Here is a 20779-nt window from a genome sequence, read left to right on the forward strand (position 1 = left end):
TAGGAGAGGGAAAGGGGGTGGGGGTGGAATAGGGTAACAGAGGGACAAATGGTGACACAAGAAAGTGAAAAGAACACACATACTTGCAAGTCATATATCTATCTGGTAATACCCAGATGATATGAAGAATTTTTACAACTCAGGAACGAAAAGACAATTTAAAAAAGAACAAAAGGATTCGAAGAGATGATCAACATCACCAGTCATTAGGAAAATGCAAAGCAACAGAGAGGAATTAGTTCCCACAGTGGGGGTGTAACCCCTAACAGTCTAAGTCTATCAAGACGGAACCACAAAGTCAATAGAGAAGAGAGATAGAGAATGGCCACCAAAAATACCAACTGGGAAGCAGGTGATGGCCACCTCAAGGGGGCTCAAGGGAATGAGAGCAAGGAAAACTCATCACATCCTGCTAGACAGGCACCAACTGCATCTTTTTGTTGTTCAAAATATCACAGATGTCCCTTTTTCTCCCCATTGACCCATTCCACCCTGCCCCACCCCCCTCCCCATCCCTCTCCAAACCACTGTCTGTGTCCTTGGGTTGTGCATATGTGCATATAAGTTCTTTGGTTAATTTCTCCCCCTCCATCCACCCGCCCCCCTCCATCCCTCTGAGATCCATCAGTCTGATCCATGCTTCCATGTCATTGAATCATTTCTGTTCACCAGTTTATTAAGTTCTTTAGATTCCACATGTAAGCGAGATCATGTGATATTTGTCTTTCTCTGCCTGGCTTATTTCACTCAGCATAATATTCTCCAGGTTCCTCCATGCTGTCCCAAAGGGTAAGAGATCCCTCTTCTTTACAGCTGCGTAGTATTCCATGGTGTAAATGTGCCACAGCTTTTTTATCCACTCATCTACTACTGATGGGCACTTGGGCTGTTTCCAGATGTTAGCTATTGTAAACTGTGCTGCTATGAACATCGGGGTGCATATATTCTTTCTGATTAGTGTTTCAGGATATATTCCTAGGAGTGGGATCACTGGGTCAAAAGGCAGCTCCACTTTTAACTTTTTGAGGAACCTCCATGCTGTTTTCCATAGTGGCTGCACCAGTCTGCATTCCACCAGCAGTGTTCTAGGGTCCCCTTTCTCCACACCCTCGCCAGCATGTCATTTGTTGATTTGTTGATGGAGCCATTCTTACAATGTTGATGCTGCCTGAGGCAAAATACATGTGCAAGCCATATTGACACATATTCCTCTCATCAATAGGTAGCTCATCAATCACAGACAGACATGTCTCACCTGTAAGAGTAAAAAATGCTCGCACAAGAAAAGACAGATTCCACGTACGGTAAACCCACTTGCAATGACTCCATCAGCAGAAAGCATTGGCAGTAACTACGTAAGATATCAAGTAGACTGCAAAAGGCATCGTATGGTAGGTGAATGTCCTTGAAACAAAGTGTTATTTGAAATCTATGTTTTTGTCTTCTGTTGGCTAAATTTCCTCCCAGCTGTTAAGTATCACGGGTATTTTACCTCTTTAGTCAACTGAGAGCTTTAAAGTAATCTTGATTACAGAATTCCATAATCCAGTCTAAAATGGAAAAGTCATTATAATTTCTGTCTCCTGTGTAAAGAGCCTGGGGCTGGCCAGGTGGTTAGTGAATGCACTTCCCAGTTCGTAGTACCTTACCTGATTAGAAGCACAAAGTGGAAATGTGTGTCAGCCACCAAGAGGGCGAGAAAGATGGAGCCCTCATGGCACACTGACTCGCAGGAATTAGGTCTGGGAAGAAAACACAGCCCTCCTGGTCCAACTACAATGGAAGCAATTACTGGACGCTTCGTAAACAAATGCCATTCAAAGACACGTTATCTAAAGCCTCCTCCGAAAAAAGGTGACTGGGAAAATGCATTTCTTTTGTGGTGTGTCCAGATTGTTTCTTGACTCAGGCTTGCAAATTGTTCTCACTGATTTTTCAAAACGTCTTGGTTCTTTTCACCCCAATCACTTCCATATGACCAGGATCCGTGGGGACGCAGAGCTCAGTGAAAGCAGATCCCTGATGTGGATAGCAGCTGCAGGCCCCGGCCTCCTTCTATTACTGTGATGGACTGTCTGTCGCTGTATTCACTTTAGTTCAAAATCCACGTGATGTTATTCTGAACTCACGGGCCAAAAGCAGCACCAGAGGATCAGTCCTCAGTACAGATGTGCTAAATTGAACACCAGGGTTCTTGACTCTCAGAATGCTGGGCTGTGGATATTCTGTATTGTTTTAAGGATTTAATAGCTGCCGGGTGCTTCTGGTTTTAAAAATACCAGGCTAGCCAAAGCCTAGCAGATCCCACTATATGGAATCCATAGATGGCCAATAAATATATTTCTCAATGAACGGATGGCAGGAAGTTATTAGAATTCAAGGTAGCTCTGTGTATGCAGGAGAGGATTTGATGCTATGTAGATTGTGACCATTTCTGAATCTAAACAAGTTATCCAACTTCAGATTGAATACAGCCCTGGGATGTTTCCATAACGCTCCACAGCTCCACACAGAGAACTCCAGGGGCTCATCCAGGCTTCCGCGTATCAGCCATATCTCACGAACGTCTAGAGTAATTCCTTCTAAGATTAGTCTTTATTAAGAGCTACGATTTATCATCCCAGTACTAAGTATATTCTTATTCACTTAATAGATATGCACTCAAAAGACAAGCTGGACAGAACTGAATTAAAACATCAAGGCTGGGCTACTACCCATGAGCACCTTGATATTATCAGTATCGTGTGACCCCGCACAGAGAAGACCAAAGCATCTCCTGAGCTTTAACTGAGTGGGCAAGGGCACAGCACCAGTGAGTGTGCCAGCCACGAAGGCACACTCCAGAGCCGGCCGGATCCACCCACATGCTCTGAAGTGAGGGGGCAAAGCTAAAGCAAGCCAGAGTAGCAACTGCAGGGAAGATGGCCATTCAATCAATGAATCAATCAACCGGATCATATCCTAAGAATCTAAAGTGTTCATGGTATAAATATCTCATGGAAGAGACAGACCATTGGCTGTAGTCAGAAACTATACCTTCAAATATGAAAGAAAATCCAATTTACTTCCCTTATAATGGAACCTCCTGTTCCCCTCCAGGGCCCAGTCAGTGTCTGCGGGCCTCCTTAGTGACAGCAACACTGATGTCTTTGTAGAAAGAGGGGCTGGAGCTCCACTCTGGTGCTTCGTGAATCGGGAGAGAGCAGGGTTTGTATCAGACACCCCCCTCCTCCCCAGACACACAGTTCACACGAGTCAACTGCATTATTACCTGATCCTTTCCAGAGGCCGCTCTTGGCCTAGTGACCTACTCTGTTTCCAAGGTCGCCAGTGTCTGGGACTAAATCACAGCTTCTTACACTTTTTTGCCTAGCACTAAAAGATGTAGCCAAGTTCCCTTATAGAAGCAACCAGACCCCGTGTGAACCTCGACGTCTCTCTGAGAGAAGGGAGTGTGAGAGGGTAAATGAAACATTAATTGACATTGCCGCTCCAATGAGCTCAGTCCCCGCACTCAAGCCAAGAGTAATTTTCAGGAAAGAAGGGAGGAGGCCTGATAGAACTGTAATGCTGGGGCCCTGCGACTGGAGGATGGGATTCTGGGGAGAGCAGGTGATGGCGGGAATGACAGGTGTCCTCGCCAGGAAGAATATGAGGGACACGCTGGGACCAGCAGAGCTGGGTTCTCAGGGAGACGGCTGGAGGGGTTTTTAAGTATAAACTAGTTTCATGACCTTCTTTACTTTTTATTATGGAAATGCAAAAGTAGACAGAACAGTCTATGTACCTGTCCCCCAGCTTTAATAACTCACAGCCGGTCTTACTCCACGTATACCTCCCACTCCTCTCTTTTATAGGATTGTGAAGCGAATGTCATAATCACAACATCTCATCTGTAAATATTCCAGTATCTATCTCCAAAGGATAAGTGCATTTAAAAACTAGAATTCCATTATCATCATAAAAATATTTTCGTTCACAACCTCTTTTAATGGTGGCCTATGCCCTTTGATGGTGCTCCCGGGGCTGGGGCTGCCTGGAAGACCAGGATTACGTAAGGCAAGCACCGTTCCATTAAAATTCCTGATTACCACACCTTGGATTTCACTCCTCACGCCCTCAAACAGCCCGAGGAGGAGGAACATTTGCTCTAGTCTCTACTCAGTCACAACATTAAAACCACAATGTACTTGGCATTCAGAGTCCTCAGCGCTGATGACCGTGACAGATACAGAGTGAGCTAAGGATGGAACCAGAGTCGGCCATAAATTACATAGGAATTTGGTGCTCGTGTTCAGCAGGGACACATGGGAGGGACCCCCCCAACCCCAAAACGAAGAGTTGACATTTCTTTAAAATGGAAGAAATCTGTTTTCACTTAAAATGCTGTTGCTATGGGTTCCCATACTATGTAGCTATTATTTTCTACATGCAGCTATTGGTTTTGAAGAAAGACGCATGTGGATTTGGAACCCCGGGAACATCAGGTCATGGCATGGTTTCAGATGGGGAGCTCCCTGTCTTGGGAAACCCCTGACTTTTCATTGTCCCTCTGTTTTCCCACCTGGTGAGAGAACATGGAAGTTGACCCAGGAACAGCTTTCCTTCACTCCCGGAGATACCAGTCCGCCTTGGCCCATTTCATTGTCCGACGTGAAATAACCCAACCTCTGTTTCATGCTAATTTGCTTTGAAAGTGGCTCCCCAATCCCAGACAGCCGAACTCAGTGATGACAAACACCACCTCCAGGATTCAGGAAAATCGCACCCTTTCTTGTGGCTGATACAGCGGATGGTGTGTCCTGAAAACATCTGGACGACCTGGTTCCTTTCCCTGCTGCTTTCCTACCCCATCAGCCTCCCCTTCTGCCAGCCAGGTGTGAGGAAGGGCAGGTGATCACACCGGCGCCAAGCCCCGGTCCCCTCAGCACTCTTTCAGCATTTTGTGGGCTCCCTTTTCTACACTTTTGCTTCTAACAGTCAGCACCTGCTGCTCTTTTTCCAAGGCCTGGCCTTGGCCTGCTCTGTGTGAAGAGGTGGCTGGAAGTCTCTGGGATCTACTGCTCTCCTGCAACCCTGATAGGGGGCCAGGGGGCCTAACAGCCCCAGCTCGGGACAACTCTGAGGCATAACTCATACCCCCGAGTCCCCAGCAAGATCGGGCTGACGCTGAAGGCCCCCCTCTTTGGCTCCCCTGCCCCTTCCCTTCCCTGCCTCCCTCCCTCCCTTTCCAGTTCCCCAGGGACCACACCCTTAATAGATCCCTTGCACAGGAAACTTCCCTGCAGGATCTGCTTCTGGGGCACGCGACCTGACACGGCGGGTCACCCAGTTCTCCTCGTGTCCGAGCATTCCAGAAAGCAGCGTTCCCTCACACACACGTGCAGGCCAGAGCAGGACAAGGACACGCAGAGATGGCTCACACGTACCCGGAGCCCAGCCAGCGAGCAGCTCTCCCTCTTCTCCCATCGCTGCAGCAACGTGGCACTGAGCAAAGGCCACCAGTCCTGGGCATCTCAGCCTGTCACATGCAGCACTGCGACCTCAAATGTTCCTCAAAAGCTCAGGGCTGTGTCCCACGGCATTCTTTTGAAAATGGTGAAAATATCTACCTCTCAGTAGCAAAGGATGAAATGAGATAAGCTAACCCAGTGCCTGGCACAGCGGGTGCCCAGGGCCTGCCCACTGATGATGCCCTTGAGGCGAGAAGTGACCCAGACCATCAAAGGAGCCAGATGCCGGTGCATTCAGGGCCCACGGAGTCTTTGCACTTCCAGGGACGGGAACCAGATGCTGTCATAACTGCATGAAAAAAATGGTCCCTCGCTCAGAAAAAGGCCCTTGACGGACGTTACTGGGCCTTTATGAGCCATGAAGCGCAACAGCTGGATGGCGCGGGGAGCGTTTCTACCCGGAGAGCGTTAAGCAGCAGGCGATCTTTTATTCTCTCTCCCCCCGTTTAATGTGTTGTTCACCTTCTGCCGGGATTGTTAGCCTTGACTATCAATCTCCCCATAAAAATATAGGCGGCCCTCTTCCTGTTTCTCTCCTGGGGACGCTCCGCGTTGCTCGTTACCATCAGGAGCGCACACTCGTTAGCCGAATGGACTGGAACCTCCACTCCCCGCAGCCGAGAGATGACATTGGGGGGCTCAGGACGGGGTAGCAGGAGGAAGCAGTGAGCAGTGCTGGTGACGGAGCATCCGAAAATGACACGATTCCAGCAAACGGGAAGCCGGCGACAAAGACAGACTCTTACCAGTTGTGGCCCAGGTACAGACATCTGGGGGGAAAGTCAACCCTTTTTTTCCTAAATGAACCCATCCATTCCTTTGACAAGGGGAACCGGGCCGCTGGGTCCTTTGGGAGCCATCAGATGGGGGTCCCTTTGTTTCCCACGCTCAGCACCTTCGTGGTGGTGAACAATGGACAGTGACGCCTGCGAGCCTCGCACTGTCCTTGACTGCGGCAGGGACACCAGCTAGATGGCTGGAGTTCAGGGTCCCAGAGCAGCACTTTGCAATCCCTCGTGAAGGCAAGGAGGGAATGCCAGGCCGTCTCCTGTCCTCTCTGAATGAGTCACAGGTTTGGAGCTCGAGTCCTTCCTGTCTTGCCTCCTTTGGGGCACGAAACCATCCAGGTGCTGGAGGTAACAGCCTAGCATCTGCCCTGCTGACATTCATATCCCAAATTTCCGACCCTGGAGGTCACTGCACACCCAGTCTGCCCACGAGTCTGTCTCCCAGAGAAGGCCCGGGACGGGTGTCCAACCTGCATTGACCAAGCAGGCTTCAAAATGCAAGAATATCTTCAGCCCACATCAAGCATTTATATCAGCTGGCCTGCTACTTGATAAAAATGCTCAGGGCAATGCAGCTACTTTTTAAAATGCTGTAGAAAGGCCCATTTCAGAAACAGACTAGAACAGCCGTTGGAAGGACTCAGCTGAGAACTCCATCTCTCCTGAGCAGGAGAGACGGGCAGGTTGTTCCACTCCATGGGATCAAAAGTTGGGGATTTGGTCCCAAACCCCCCAGCTCTGTGTGACAGCTTCCCATCAGCCTGCCATCTGTGAGCGAATCTGGACCTGCAGACGGATGCTCCCAGTTGGCACTGGGTCTTAGGATGGGGGGACAGCTCGCTTTGTTTTTCCCTAATGCTGCTGCTTCTCAACTCCAAGATTTAATGGTTAATCTACGCACGTCAAAGGAGCTATTTAGGTTCCTTCCAACACCTCGTCTTCCAGACTGAGTTCTTCCAATTGCCTGTTCTCAGATGACGGCTCCTCGATGGCCTTTGCTTCTCTCCTATGTTACAAGGTCAGAACTTCAGAAGAACTTCTAGGTTTGAACAAATCTTTATTTTGTCCAAGGATAAGAGGACGCCCTTCCCTTTCTTTCCAATATTCTTTGTGATCACGTCCATCCCGTGTTGTTCTTGTTGGTGTCCCTGGTCATAATCTTAGACTGAGCCTACAGGCAACGAAGTCCTCAAGTTGTCTACCGTCTCACAGAACTGTCTGAATGGTTTCACCTGAACTGTTTCTCCTTGCTCTTGTTAAGGCTCCTCTGCTCATTTCTTCTGTTCATCCAGCCTGATGCTGTTGTATTACCTGGAAGAACTTAGTTTTGTGCAGAAATCTGGTACTTCTGTTATCTTGCCTCCTCGAAAAAATGTTAACGAAGGTCAGTTCCATATGCTTTTCTGTGGGTTCCTGTTATTAACACTTTCCCTCCAGAGAAAACCATCCCTTATCCCAGCATTTTACTTACTAAGACAGTTCTCTCCCCATCTCAAAGCATTTACTCTAATCCTAATAAAACTCATTTGTTGAGCTTTAGTGAGGTATAACTGATATGGAATAAACTGTGCATATTTAAAGAAGACAAGTTCGTGAGTTTTGTCATATGGACACACCTGTGGATATATATACATGATAAGATGAAGACACACCTATTACCCCCCATGCCCATCTGTTATCTGTCCCCCGTCCCACCCCCATTCCTAGTCAGCCACTGCTATGCTTTCTGTCATTATAGATTAGTTCGTATTGCCTATAATTTGATATAAATGAAATCATGCCATATGCAGTCTTCTGTTTGGGGGGGAGTCTGGATTCTTTCACTCACCATAATTATTTGAGGTTTATCCATGTTGTAGCACATATTCACCAACAATTTAAAGACTCTCAGTAATACTCCACAGTATGCAGAGACCGCATTTTGTTTGTCCATTTATCAGTTGGTGGACACTTGAGCTGTCTCTAGTTTTTTGTTATTATGGGTAATATTCCTATGAGCATTCGTGTGCGAGTGTTTGTGTGAACACGTCTTAATTTCCCTTCGGTAAATCCTAAGAGTGGAGGGCTGGGTGGTATGGTTTCTACTGCTTCTAGTAGGACTCATTTTTAAAGGCTTTCTGAAAAATCTAAATAAAGTATGTCCTCTCCTTCTCAATTTATGCATTTTCTCAGGGGGAAAAAAAAGTCAACATAGTTGACAAAGAAGAAAATGAAGAAATAAAAGTATACGGGGCCTCGAAGTTGTACCAGTACTTCGGTAAGACTTTGTCCACCAAGGGCTGCTTCACCTTAACCTCGCAACGTGGAACACATGGCCCAGGTGACAAGCGATCCGACAGGGACGGGAGGAAAAATAATTTCCCCCCTCTTGGAAGCTCTGCGGTGTGCAGGTGCCAAACCACTAAAGAGGCTGATCCAATCCATCCCCCCAGCCCTCCTGGGATGTAGTATTTGAGCACGTGGAGGAAGCTACGGCTCAGAGCAGAGTGAAAGTAAAGAAGACTTTTCCTGTGTTTTGTTTCTGATGCTATTAGACTTGTTTTGAAGTTTAGGTAAAATAAAAACTCCAAAACCAGAAATCGAGCTAGAGATAGAGAGACACAGGGAGAGAGAGAGAGAAAAGAAAGTAATAAGAGAGGAAGGTTAGAGGGAGGAAAAATAATGGGATCAAAAAATTCTTAACATCTGTGCTTCAGGTAAATAAATTCCTTATCCCGAAAAACCATTTTTTTTTTTTTTAAAGCAACTGGCAAAGACGTGGGTGAGTCATTGCTTGGATTGTAAAGCTCTGATGGGAGATCCTGTTCGAGCCACAACCCCGGCCCCCATGCCCCTTTTGGGAAGGGGGCAATCACAGAATGAACAGACTGCAATTTTAAAAGTTCCAGGTGTATGGGATATAGACTTGTTATTTTTAATTTATGAGCTCCTGTAGCAATAGTAACGTAAGCTTGGATTTTTTTCCTGAATGTGTAAAGAAATACTAGTGATGTTGAAATTTACTGCAGCTTGAACACTTTGCTTCCCTCCCCCCACCTGAGTAGGATCAAGGCCCCATAAATCAATTCTCCTCATGCATCCAGCTTTAAAGGAAATAAAGACTGTGCAAAGTAGTCGGCCCACCACAGGTCTCTGAGGCTGTGGTTGGTAATCGAGACCACAGAGAAGCTTAAAGATCCATGATATCTGGTTGTATTCTCTCAATCTCTGGTGTAAAAGCTAAAATAAAATGCTCACGTCTTGAGTGATAAATGATAAGGGATTCTCCAATTTATCCAAGAGACGTGAGGCTTAAGTTAAACAGGTCAACAAGCAGAGAGCACTGAAGAGCAAAGGATGGAGACTGAGGGTCAGCAGAGGGAGGGACAGGAGGAAGGCCACCTGAGGGCCAGCAGGTGCAGCCCCGCACAGGACGAAGGTATTTCCAAGTTGCACTTAGTACTGATTCTAGGTGTGACGGTCAACTTGGCTGGGCTATGGTGCTCCATGGTTTGGTCAAGCACCAGGCTACATGTTGCTCTGAAGGTAGTTTTTGGGTGTGACGAACATTTAAGTCAATGGACTCTGAGTAAGGCCGACCACCCTCCATTGTGTTAAAGGAAAGCACTCACTTCAGGTACACAGCTGAGCAAAGTCCCTAGTTCCCAAGGAGGGAGGGGTGACTGGAAGGAAGCCCCTGCCCTCAGAGCTTGATGTCATGGGTGGGGTGGGGGACATTTGTTCTTTCCCTCCTGCCCTGAACAGAGACTTTGGGAACTTAGCTTTACTGTAACACAGATGAGCTCCTCCGGGGCAACAGAGACTCTCCGTGGCCGACTACACGATGCTTCTGAGATGCGCTCACCAACCATCTACCCAGTGCCAGCCCTGTTCTAAGAGTTGAGGACACATTTGAAATGAGACAGACAAGTGTCTCTTTTCATGGGCCTCCCATTCTGGATGGGAGACAGGCAATGAGCCAGTAAGCGAATGACTGAATAGATGATTCTGGTAATAATAGGTGTTGGGACGTCATCTTTACCTTCCGAGCAACCTGAAGACTCGGAGAGTGAGACTGAGAGTTCTCTGTCCTGAACATTCATGTCCAGTAAGGGGACTGGCTACCCCTTTGGACTAGGAGCTCCCTAAGGGCAGTGGCTACCTTTTTGCTATCCTCGGTATCTAAGATAATGCCTAGAATACAGCAGATGGACTCATGGACGGACTCATGGATGGCTGGATGGACTCATGGATGGATGGATGGACGGATGGAGGGATGGATGGAGGGACGGATGGAGGGATGGATGGATGGACGGACGACGGATGGATGGATGGATGGATGGATGGATGGATGGATGGATGACGGATGGAGGGACAGATGGACTCATGGATGGAGGGATGGAGGGATGGATGGATGGATGACGGATGGATGGATGGATGGATGGATGGATGGATGGATGGACGGACGGATAGACGGATGGATGGAGGGATGGATGGAGGGATGGATGGAGGGACGGATGGACTCATGGATGTACAGATGCTGGAGCTCCTCAAGGGTGGAAACAAAGTCTTGTTTTGATATTTAAACACCTGTAAGTGGTAAGAGTATGTAAAGGGACTTAAGATGGTTTCCTATGTTTTTTATCCCTAGAAAGTGCCTCTAAAATTCTGGATAGTTGGGTTCAGATGTATTCTGCTTTCCCCACGAATGCCACCTTGCCACTTCAGGCTGAGCACCAAAGAGACCGCCATGATAATAAATGAAAATTTCCTTGAGAAAAATGAACCACACTTATTTTTTGAAGCACCTGAAAAATTGGAAATAAATTGTGAGTGATGGTTTATATTTGCCCATTTTTTCTATTCGAAGTGGCCTGCCTGGTGCTGATTAAATCCCTCTCACTACAGGTGCCGAGAGAATCTTTCTTTGTCACTGCCAGGGTCCTTTCTTTCCTTCACTGGAGTTTAAAAGGACAAATGTGGACTCTTAAGGCTTTTGGTTTGGAGGATGCCAAGAAAATGACACAGGCCATTATTTCTAAGCTCATAAAATCCTGTTTCCCAAATTCCAGTGTACTTCACAGCCGAGCACTCCCGGTGCTGAGAAAAGCATCTAATAGCAGAGCAATGCTCACGTCGTTTTTGCATGAGCTAAATACAGAGGTGATCGGAAACAGTGCAGTGCTGAGTCTGGGTTGGAACCAATAATGAAAAGTATTCCTTTTGTGTTTCATCCATCAGAATTATTTTCATCACTAATCCTAGCACTTGCAATACTGACAACTCTGAGGCTACACAATAAACTTAGCTATTTTCAAGCACAGTCCCATTGTTTCTTGTAAGTTTTAGCTTCTTTAAGCATCTTGGCCTTTGAGAAGCAAGGCTGGCCTAAGTTTTCAAGCATGGTCAATGTGTTGTTTCACCTTTCATTTACTGAGCTCGTCCTATACACTAGGCATGAGGTTAAATTATGGGGGGGGGAGGGATTAGACACAGTTCCTGTTCTCATGAAATCTACACCTTAGGAACCAAATAGAAGCAAAAAGAAAAATTCAGTATTTCCATTTTAGAGGCAAGAAAATAAAGATCCCACCTTCAGGGACATGTCTCAGCATAGAGAGCAGAGACTTACACTTGGTCTCCTTATACTTCTGTTCTACCTTCTTCTACCCAAAACATCCTAACTGTATTCCTGACGTTCCTCCTTCCTGGGCCCTCAACAAGGGGCCGATTTCTTACTCAGCCTCCGGACAATCCAGGGACAGATTTGTGCTTTCAGCAACAACGTGACTCATCAGCATGTGCTCTCCCGACTCCACGTAATATAATACATCTTTAGTTTCCATAACGTCTTCCACATGATTTTATCCCCAAATGCTTTACATACTTCACCAAGACAGCTATAGAATTAAAATAATAAATCAAAGCAGGGGATGGAAAGCAGAGAGGGTTATTCAAGGGAGGAAAAGGCAGGTTTTCAACGAGACAGGGAAAAAGATGGAGAGGCCCACTGCCTCCGCGCTGGTCCTGTAACTCATAACTCTTTCCTCTGCTTTAACTCTTTCTTGGTTTACTGTCCCAGGCAGCACCACTTGTCCCATCTCTTACAAATCCTCCTCGTGCAAAGACAACTAGGTACTTATACTTTGATAAGAATCTCAATTTCCCAGGGATGCCTTTGCCCAGGCTCTGCTATGATGCTATCTCCCCAAACCGTCTAAAGCTAAAGGAATAATTTAATTCCTGAGCATGTAGTTTGAACTGAGTGAGAACTGCAGTGGCGAGCAATCTGGAGACTTAGCTGCCCGTTTCCCTTTTAGCCTGAGATTCATTCATTCACTCATTCATTCATTCATTCAACAATATTCATAAAACAATAGGTATTACGTGGGAGGAGAAATGCAGAGACTGAATCGTTGTGATATTGAGCAGAGAGGGCGGAGAAGACTTTGCCAGTAAGTGGCATTTGAGCAAAGATCTGAAGGGAGGGCTGAGCCACGCAGTTATCTGGGGAAAGAGTAGAGGGAACAGAAAGAACAAAGCCTAGGAGGAGGGGATGGTCTTGGCACTTTGAGGAAAAGCAAGGAGGTCGGGGTGCCTAGAGCAGAGTAAGCAAGAGGCAGAGTGGTAGAGGGTGGGGGGAAGGCAGGCTGTAGAGAAAGCCTCGTAAGTCATTGAAAACCCTTTAGCTTTCACTCTGAGTGACAGAGGAAGCAATATTTTACTAACTAGGAAAATTACAAGAATAAAGAATAGTCGGCCCATTGTTTTCTGTGCAGCTTCTGTGGTTGCTGAGTATCCACTGCCTACCTTGGTCTCGTTCCCACTGTCAGTGTCAGGGCCGGGTTCCAGCTCCCTGATCTTGAGTCACCACCAAGATACATGGGAGCAGGATTCTCAACTGCTCCTCCCTTTCTCTCCTTTGTTCTCTGATTGTTTGCGAGTTTTTCTAGGGCATAAAACTACCCAGTGAAACCCTTCAAAGGACTTAGAAGTGTGAAGGCAGCTCACTGAAGCCCCCCTGGGGAGGGCAGGCTTTCTCTCCATGTGGGTCGCTGACATTTTCTATCACCAACGGCGCCTGGTTCTTTCTAGCTGAGGCTTTATGGACTGACTGTGGTCTTGGGCCCCATTTAGGCAGTTTTGTCCTCTGAGGCATGATGCTTGACCTGTACCATTGTCACAGAGATCCTAGGTTGTCATTAGGCGGGTTACACAGCGCCATGTAAACACACTGTAAAGGTAAGTTGGACAAGTCAACTACTCAAAAGACAGCATTGAGAATTCATTGGCTTTCCCATTGAGGGCCCAGTTCCATCCCTTTTATAACAGGTGCCATCTTCGCATCAGCTCTAGGATTTAGATGGACTTTACACGGTACTATCCCGCTTTCATTTAATGTTCACCATCAGCCTGGGAGGTAGATATGGTGATCTCCATTAAATACAAGAAACTGAGGCTCAGAGAGGTTCAGGGACTTACCTAAAGTCACTCACTCCACAGGCTGTGGAGTCAGCCACAGGCCACCCCGCCTTTCTGTTTGCTTTGTCCACTACTCTTCTTCCTGCCCCCACCCCCATCAGTCAAAGAGATATTCAAAGCGTACACTAAGAGCTAGAAGGCCGAGCCCTGAGAATATGTGACAGGAATCACTGGGTCCTTCAGGCTCACCCTGCCTTCAAACATCCACACCAAGGCATGAACTGCGTTTTCAACCAAGGCAAAGCTGTGCAAATGATTCCCAGATGTTGTGAGCTGACTGCCAACACCCTGACTGGCCAGCAGTCAGACAAAGGACTTGTTTAATCTGAAAATGCCCTATTTCGCACACACTCTGCAGCAGGAGATGGGGAGGGGGCTGCAGACACTGACCATCCTGGTTGGTGATCACCAACCAGGATGGTGTGGGCCTGGCCATGAATGCTGTCCTCTTACGGCCTGCACAGCCCCAAAGAGAATAGTCCTGGAGGCTGCAGGGTTGGGTTATCTATCTGAAGCGCTGTAGGATTTTTTGGTTATTGAACATAAAGGATAATATTATAGACACTGAATTATGGCCACTTTTTCTTTAGCACTATTGTCGTCTCTCATAAGCAATCAAGGGTTTAACCTCTTCGTGCTACAAACACCTGAAATATTTCTGGGGACCCTTGAAATCTGATGGCACTAAATATACACGTGGCCTCTTCTCAATGTTTTCCTTTCATACTGCAACTGATGCGAGTTCCAGCAAAACTGTATTCCTGGAACTGTGATTCCTAAAGGTTCACTTCATCAATATACATGAGAAAGAGTCCCTTCTTTTCTGAGAAGTCCATGCAGCCTTTTCTAAGAAACATAAAGCTCTGACCTGCCAGAGCAAACAAACGAGAATCCCAGGGTTCGAGGCAATTCAGTGCATAATCCAGTCTGTTCACTGCTCTTCAAATAAAAAGGAGGTTCCCACTGCCTTGACCGACAATGCTGAGGATTCACGCGCTTCGTATCTTTAAGGCCAAGTACATAATTAAGTAAATCTTTATCCAGAGTTAACAGCCCACAGATGGGAAAACTGAATCACACCCTGCCTCGCGCACCGCTTCCTATCAGCATGGGAATCGCGCGAAGGAGATCCCTCATCTAAAAACGTCAAAGCCGACACTACCGTTAACCAACCTGATAATCAATTGTGCCAGCATCTTTCTGGATTACGATTAATATTTTAGTGTTACTTTTACTATGCCAGTGTTACTATATTTCCCCCACACACAAAAAAAGTATTTTTCCAAAAACTGGATACAGAAATTCTGCAGCAAAGGCAGTCTAGCAACATGCTGAGATTTAATGACACGAAGAATTCTGGTGAGAGAGGTATAAAGGGGCGAGTGCTCTGAGCTTCGCTGTTTTCTAAAGCGGGGCTGCTCAAACTGTGACGAAGAATCACTCGTTCTTTTATTTCTAGTTGTATTCAAAACATAAGCCCTACTTTTTTAAAAAAATTATTATTATTTTTTTTTTAGAGAGCAAGGACGAGAGAAGGGGGGAGAGAGAGAGAGAGAGAGAGAAACATCGATGTGAGAGCAGAACATGGGTCGGCTGCCCCTTACCAGGGATCAAGCCTGCAACCTGGGCATGTGCCCTTGACCAAGAATTGGACCAGCAACCTTTCAGAGCCTGGGATGAAGCCCAACCGCTGAACCACACCAGCCAGGGCTAAGCCCCACTTTTTAATTCTTGGATTCAACACACCTAAAATCATCCTGTCAACTTGCTCCAGAAGTTTCTAGATGTCTCCTCTCAATGTCTACCCTTGTCACAGACCAGTCAGCATCGGCCCAGCTGCTGCCCACAGACCACACCTAGGGAAGCCCTGGCCAAAAGCCTCACTGCTTTCTCTGAAAAGCAAGCATTTAAAAAGAAAGGCTCGTGTCCCAGGGACGAGCGGGCGGCTGCAGCCCTCAGCAGACTGCAGGGGCCACTCATTCCAATCACTCTTTTATAGCGAGATAGCAGCAAGTGACAGGAAACGAGGCTCGACTCCCCACCCTGCCCCTTCCTGGCTGGGCCGCTTTGGGTCAGTAACCACCTTGGGACCCTTCTGTCTTTATCCATAAAACCAGGGAGACGCCAGGACCTACCTCACAGGATTAGTGGAGATTTGGCCTGTTAAGAGCTTAGCACAGTGACTGATGCATACTGAGTGTTCGGTAAATGTCACCCACGTGGGCCACCAGTATGGCAAACGGTGTCCTCACTGGGAGCTGCAGGGGAGCCCAGGGCCCTGCAGACTGAGCACTGCGCGCCCACTGCACAGTCGAGTAGAGAGCACTGAAAAGTGGGGAGCAGGGATTTGAGGCGGAGGAGCCGACTCTGCCCCCAAATCCCTATGCAGAAAGGCTCCTGTCCTTTGACACCAAAGCACAGCCACTAAAGCGTCTCCAGTTCTGGAGCCAGGGATGGAGCCAGATGCGGCCGCATGGAGACCTGCACGAGTCGGGCTGGTTCTGACATCGCGTGGATTTGAGGGGAGCCAAAGAGGGGAGCTGCATCCCGGGTCCCATTGCTGGGCGTTCATACCCTGAGCAGGATACTCCACCTTGCCGACCGGGCGTGGCTCAGCGGTTAAGCGTTGACCTAGGATCCAGGCGATCAGGGTTCGATTCCCAGTCAGGGTACATGCCCGGGTTGCGGGCTGCAGCCGATCGATGACTCTCTCATCATTGATGTTTCTATCTCTCCCTCTCCCTCTCCTTTCCTCTCTCTGAAATCAATAAAGATATATTTAAAAAAAAAAAAAGATACTCCACCTTTCTGTTCCCATCAGCGACAGGGAGGTTATTAGAGAGCTGCCTCCCTCTCCGGGAGGCGTGGGGCCCAGCGGGGAATGGGTGCGTGGAGGGGTGAATATGCGTGTTAGACACAGGATGGGGCAACACTCAACCAAGTGAGCCACACCGGCCGGACTTACCTGCGTCTTGACCCGGGATAGCAGCCCTCCGCCCCTCCTCTCACTTGCCCCTTTCCTAATTTGAGCCCCTTCCTCGCATTTGTGCCTTCGATGTGACCTTCATGGGGGTAACGAGACAAGCCACCCAACGTTCCTCCGGCTGCCATACTAACCGAGTCATATTGAATTAACAATTGTACAGTGCTTGGTAGTGGACACTCGTCTTAATCTTCAGAGCAACCCTGGGCAGTGGGTGTTGCCCTCACTTCAGACATGAGGAAGCTGGGGCAGACCTGGAACTTGAACCCCAAGGGGTCTTCTGATTTCATATTTATTTCAGGGTCACGAGCTTACAAATCCGAGGCAGAAAAGGTTTTCTAAGGTTTAGTTCCAAGTATCGAATAAAGAACGGGTCACAGGGACAGAGGGAAGAACACAGGGATCTGGCTTCTGGGCCTGGCTCTGCCGGGAATGAATTCATAGGTCCGCCTTCCTGGTCCTCAGTTTCTCCATTCATGAGACCAGGGCCCTGAATTCAGACGCCCCTGGCGTGCTCTCCTGCTCAGCTGTCCCCCCGTCTGCTGCCCTGTCTCCGCTGTTGCTAAAATTAGGCAGGAAACATTGCTGAAATACCTTTCTTTTTTGTTCCTCGTGTTTTTAAAGTTTCTAAGATTAGCTGGTAGTATGTGGTAACTATCCAGCTAGTCTGCCAAGAAGGAAGAAAATCACCGTCGATTTAATGGTTAATGTTTAAGCCCTTCCTTCTGTAGTGAGAAGATAAATCTGGAAACAGCGGCCACAGGGCTGCACCCACAAAGGCCCTCACCCCATGGAAAACCATCTTTACAGCCACGTATTCTTAGAACAGTGGCTCGCAACAACCAGGGGACATTTGCAATGTCTGGAGACATTTCTGGTTGTCGCCAAGTGGGGAAGGTACTATAGCAATCCAACGAGTAGGAGCCAGGGATGCCGCTGAACACCCTGTGATGCACAGGACAGTCCCCACGTCAAAGAATTATCTGGCCCAGGATGTCACCAGTCCACTGTTGAGAAGCCCACCTTAAAGAGTGAGGTCAAAGAGGGGCTCCAAACTCTTCCTAGTGTTGTAGTTGTTTTTTAAATATTTTTTAATTGAGTTTTTAGAGAGAGGGGGAGGGAGAGGGAAAGAGAGAAACATTGATGTGAGAGCGAAACATTGCTTGGGGGGTAAGGCCACAACCTGGGTATGTGCCCTGACCGGGAATTGAACCGACCACCATTCAGCCCACCCGACGACGCGCAACCAGCTGAGCCACACCAGCCAGAGCTCTTCCTAGTGTTTTAGTTCAACTGGCCCACGCGAGAGGCTACCCAGACAGGCTGCTCTGAAAGAACCGAGGCTCTCGAAACCTCTTACCTTGCGAAGAAGGAAGCAGCCACCGAGGTGCCCGTGGAAGTCTCAGTGGCCACGCAGGAGCTCTGCGGGGCTGGGACACTGGAGGCTGAAGGCTTGTCCGCATTGTAGCGATTCAGCGCCGCCTCTGACAGGCCCTCCCGGCCAGTCTCTGTCATCAGCTGGGAGATCTGAGGAGGCAAATGGACACCGAGCTCATTACCTGTGGCTCACAGCACCTCCTGACCCCCACTGACAGCCTCTCCCCAGAGTGGGCAGAGGGGAGGGGACAGGGAAGGAGCGCGTCCCCCCATTACACAGCACATGTGGTGCTTACGGCTTCTCCAAGGCTATTTTTCAGCATTTCAGCTAGGATGCCTCCTCACTTGCATTAAAAATAATGGAATAAAATCACCCCCTGACACTGTAAGTTTCAATTACGTCTGTCTCCCGTCTGTTTGGAGAAGCATGAACCATATCCACACTGTTTGCAGCCCAAGAGCAGGCCAGTAACACCGACCAGTGCCAGCTAGTGTCTCACCAGGAATGGGCCCCAATGCTCACTTTATTAAGGGAGACGTGAACCTGCTAATGGTGAACATAAGGAATTAAAGCACTATTTGTTGCTTGCTGTAGGCAGTCAGCACGCAGATGACTTAGAAAAGCTCCTAACAAAAGACAGAGCAGCCATGAATTACCAATGGGGCTTATGGGGAGGGTTTAGATCATTTCAACAGACTTAATTTTCCTACTGGATCATTAAGATAAATGGCTTCCATTTTATTGGCAATAATTGCCTTTATAACAGAAGTTCTAGCCGATGGGGCTGGGTCCGTTTTGCCCAGATCCACATAACATGCCATGGAGAACCTACGTACTTCTGGGCAAAATGAGAAACTTGTGTAGAAATATACTTTGGGAAAGTGCTAATCCCGTGACAAATGTAATAATTACGCAGGCAAGTCTAATGTGCTATTTCAAATACCTGTTATTTTAAAACTTCGGTCTACTTGCAGAAAGCAAAAATTGTTTTTAAAAAAAGGAAACTTTTGTTCAAAAAAAAAAAAAAGTCTCCAGCCAGCTCAAAGTTCTTAAATGCTCAGTGGACAATGTCTCTAATTGCCAAGAAAATGCAAGTGCAGGAAAGGGGAGATCGGGAACAGTTTCTGCTTTGTCACCGAGCAGACCCGCGAGAGAGTCCCATTTGTTAACCGTTTGGACATAAAAACATTTGTACTTCGCATTATTCGCAAAATAGCCATTATTCTGAGCCCCACTGACTTGAAACTTTGCTCCCCTTAAATTCATGCTCTTACTTGGAACGATCGGCTTTATTCAGCTGAAACTCTGCCAACACACACTTTCTTAGTCTCATTCATTAGATGCGTTGTAAGGAAACCCGACCCACATAAAAGAAACCAGAGTGGAGGCAATGGATGCCTGGAACATGTCCCCAGCACTCAGCCAGGGCACTGCCCAGTGCAGGGGACCGGCCACCTCTCCACTGCCTGTTGCTATGGGCTCCTCTCCACCGGCTGCCACTCTCCTCAAGGGACAAGGCAGGCTAGATGGGACCACTGACCAACCAGGGGGCTGAGGACATGGCCACCACGCTGTCATCACCACAAAACAGCACTTACAAAGCCCCCATGGAACATGATGCCATCCTGGACAATGTCCATACAGCAAGTCCCCAAATTTGTAGCACCACTTTTTTCACCATCAAATAGCTACAATCTCAGACACACATACTAAACACACAAAGACATCCGAGAAAAGTCAGTACACAAGTGTGTGTGTGCAGCTTCTGACAATTTACGTAGCTGGGGTTGCCTGCGTGGTCACCATCTGATCCTCTGTTTGGGTGCTGTTTCCTCTCCGTTACTGTCCTAACCTGGAGTCTGGAGCGAAGGGAATGGGATTCTCCTGCCTCACGGTGTGTGCACTGGCCTTACATGTGCCCTGCAAACTCCAAGAAGCCACTAAGGATGGATGTAATGAATGGCGACACAGAGGCACAGGTTTCTGGGTGGTTCCAGAGTCCCTTGCAGTCCCCCCTTTCCAGACATAGTCAGTGTCATGATTTCGCTGGGGACCAGTCCATGTTTTTCCATCCTAAGAGCCTGGCTGAGCTCCCTCGGTGGTTCCTTTTGAGCATTCTCTGAGTTGAGTTCTGGTCGTCCCACATGGGAAGAGGGCATCCCCCCAAATGCCCACTCTCATAGACTCTCACCACCTGAAAGTTCATGTTCTCATTTGTATTTACACCCAGTATCCTCTTTAGGAATATGAGCTTTCAGAAAATATATACAAATAGCTACAGCAACTGCTAATATACCTCCTCTCACCCTCTGCACTCTAGGGTTCTGGCTTCCCTTAAGTTCCTCAGACACACCTGCTCCTGCCCCAGGGCCTTTGCACCTGCCTGCGCTCTCCAACTGGAAGCTTTCTTTTTCTCCTTCATATCCAAGCTCAAGCATCACTTCCTCAGAGAATCCTTCTTCCACCCTCCTTCCACCCTCCGTCAGATGCTTTTACAGAACTTCAGTATCTTTACCTTGATTCATATTGTGTATTCAATAGGTCATTGTCTCTCACTACACAAAAGCCCCAGGACAGTAGGTCGAGGGTTACCACTGTATCCCAGGCAATCAAAATAATGCCTAGCACACAGAGATGTTCAAAACATATTTGTGGA

General features: G+C 47.7%; 1 protein-coding gene across 2 annotated transcripts in view; it reads right to left on the bottom strand.

Annotated features, from left to right (window-relative positions):
• The window catches only part of KIF26B (kinesin family member 26B), a 280606-nt gene that overhangs the window by 129645 nt on the left and 130182 nt on the right, over positions 1-20779 (bottom strand). For both annotated transcript variants that reach the window (XM_081124262.1, XM_081124261.1), the window contains one exon: positions 18106-18272. In XM_081124262.1, coding sequence (XP_080980388.1) covers positions 18106-18272 — 167 coding nt within the window. The remainder of the gene's footprint in view (positions 1-18105; positions 18273-20779) is intronic.

Source organism: Miniopterus schreibersii (genome assembly GCF_964146895.1).
Source record: "Miniopterus schreibersii genome assembly, chromosome: 21".
NCBI lineage: Eukaryota > Metazoa > Chordata > Mammalia > Chiroptera > Miniopteridae > Miniopterus > Miniopterus schreibersii.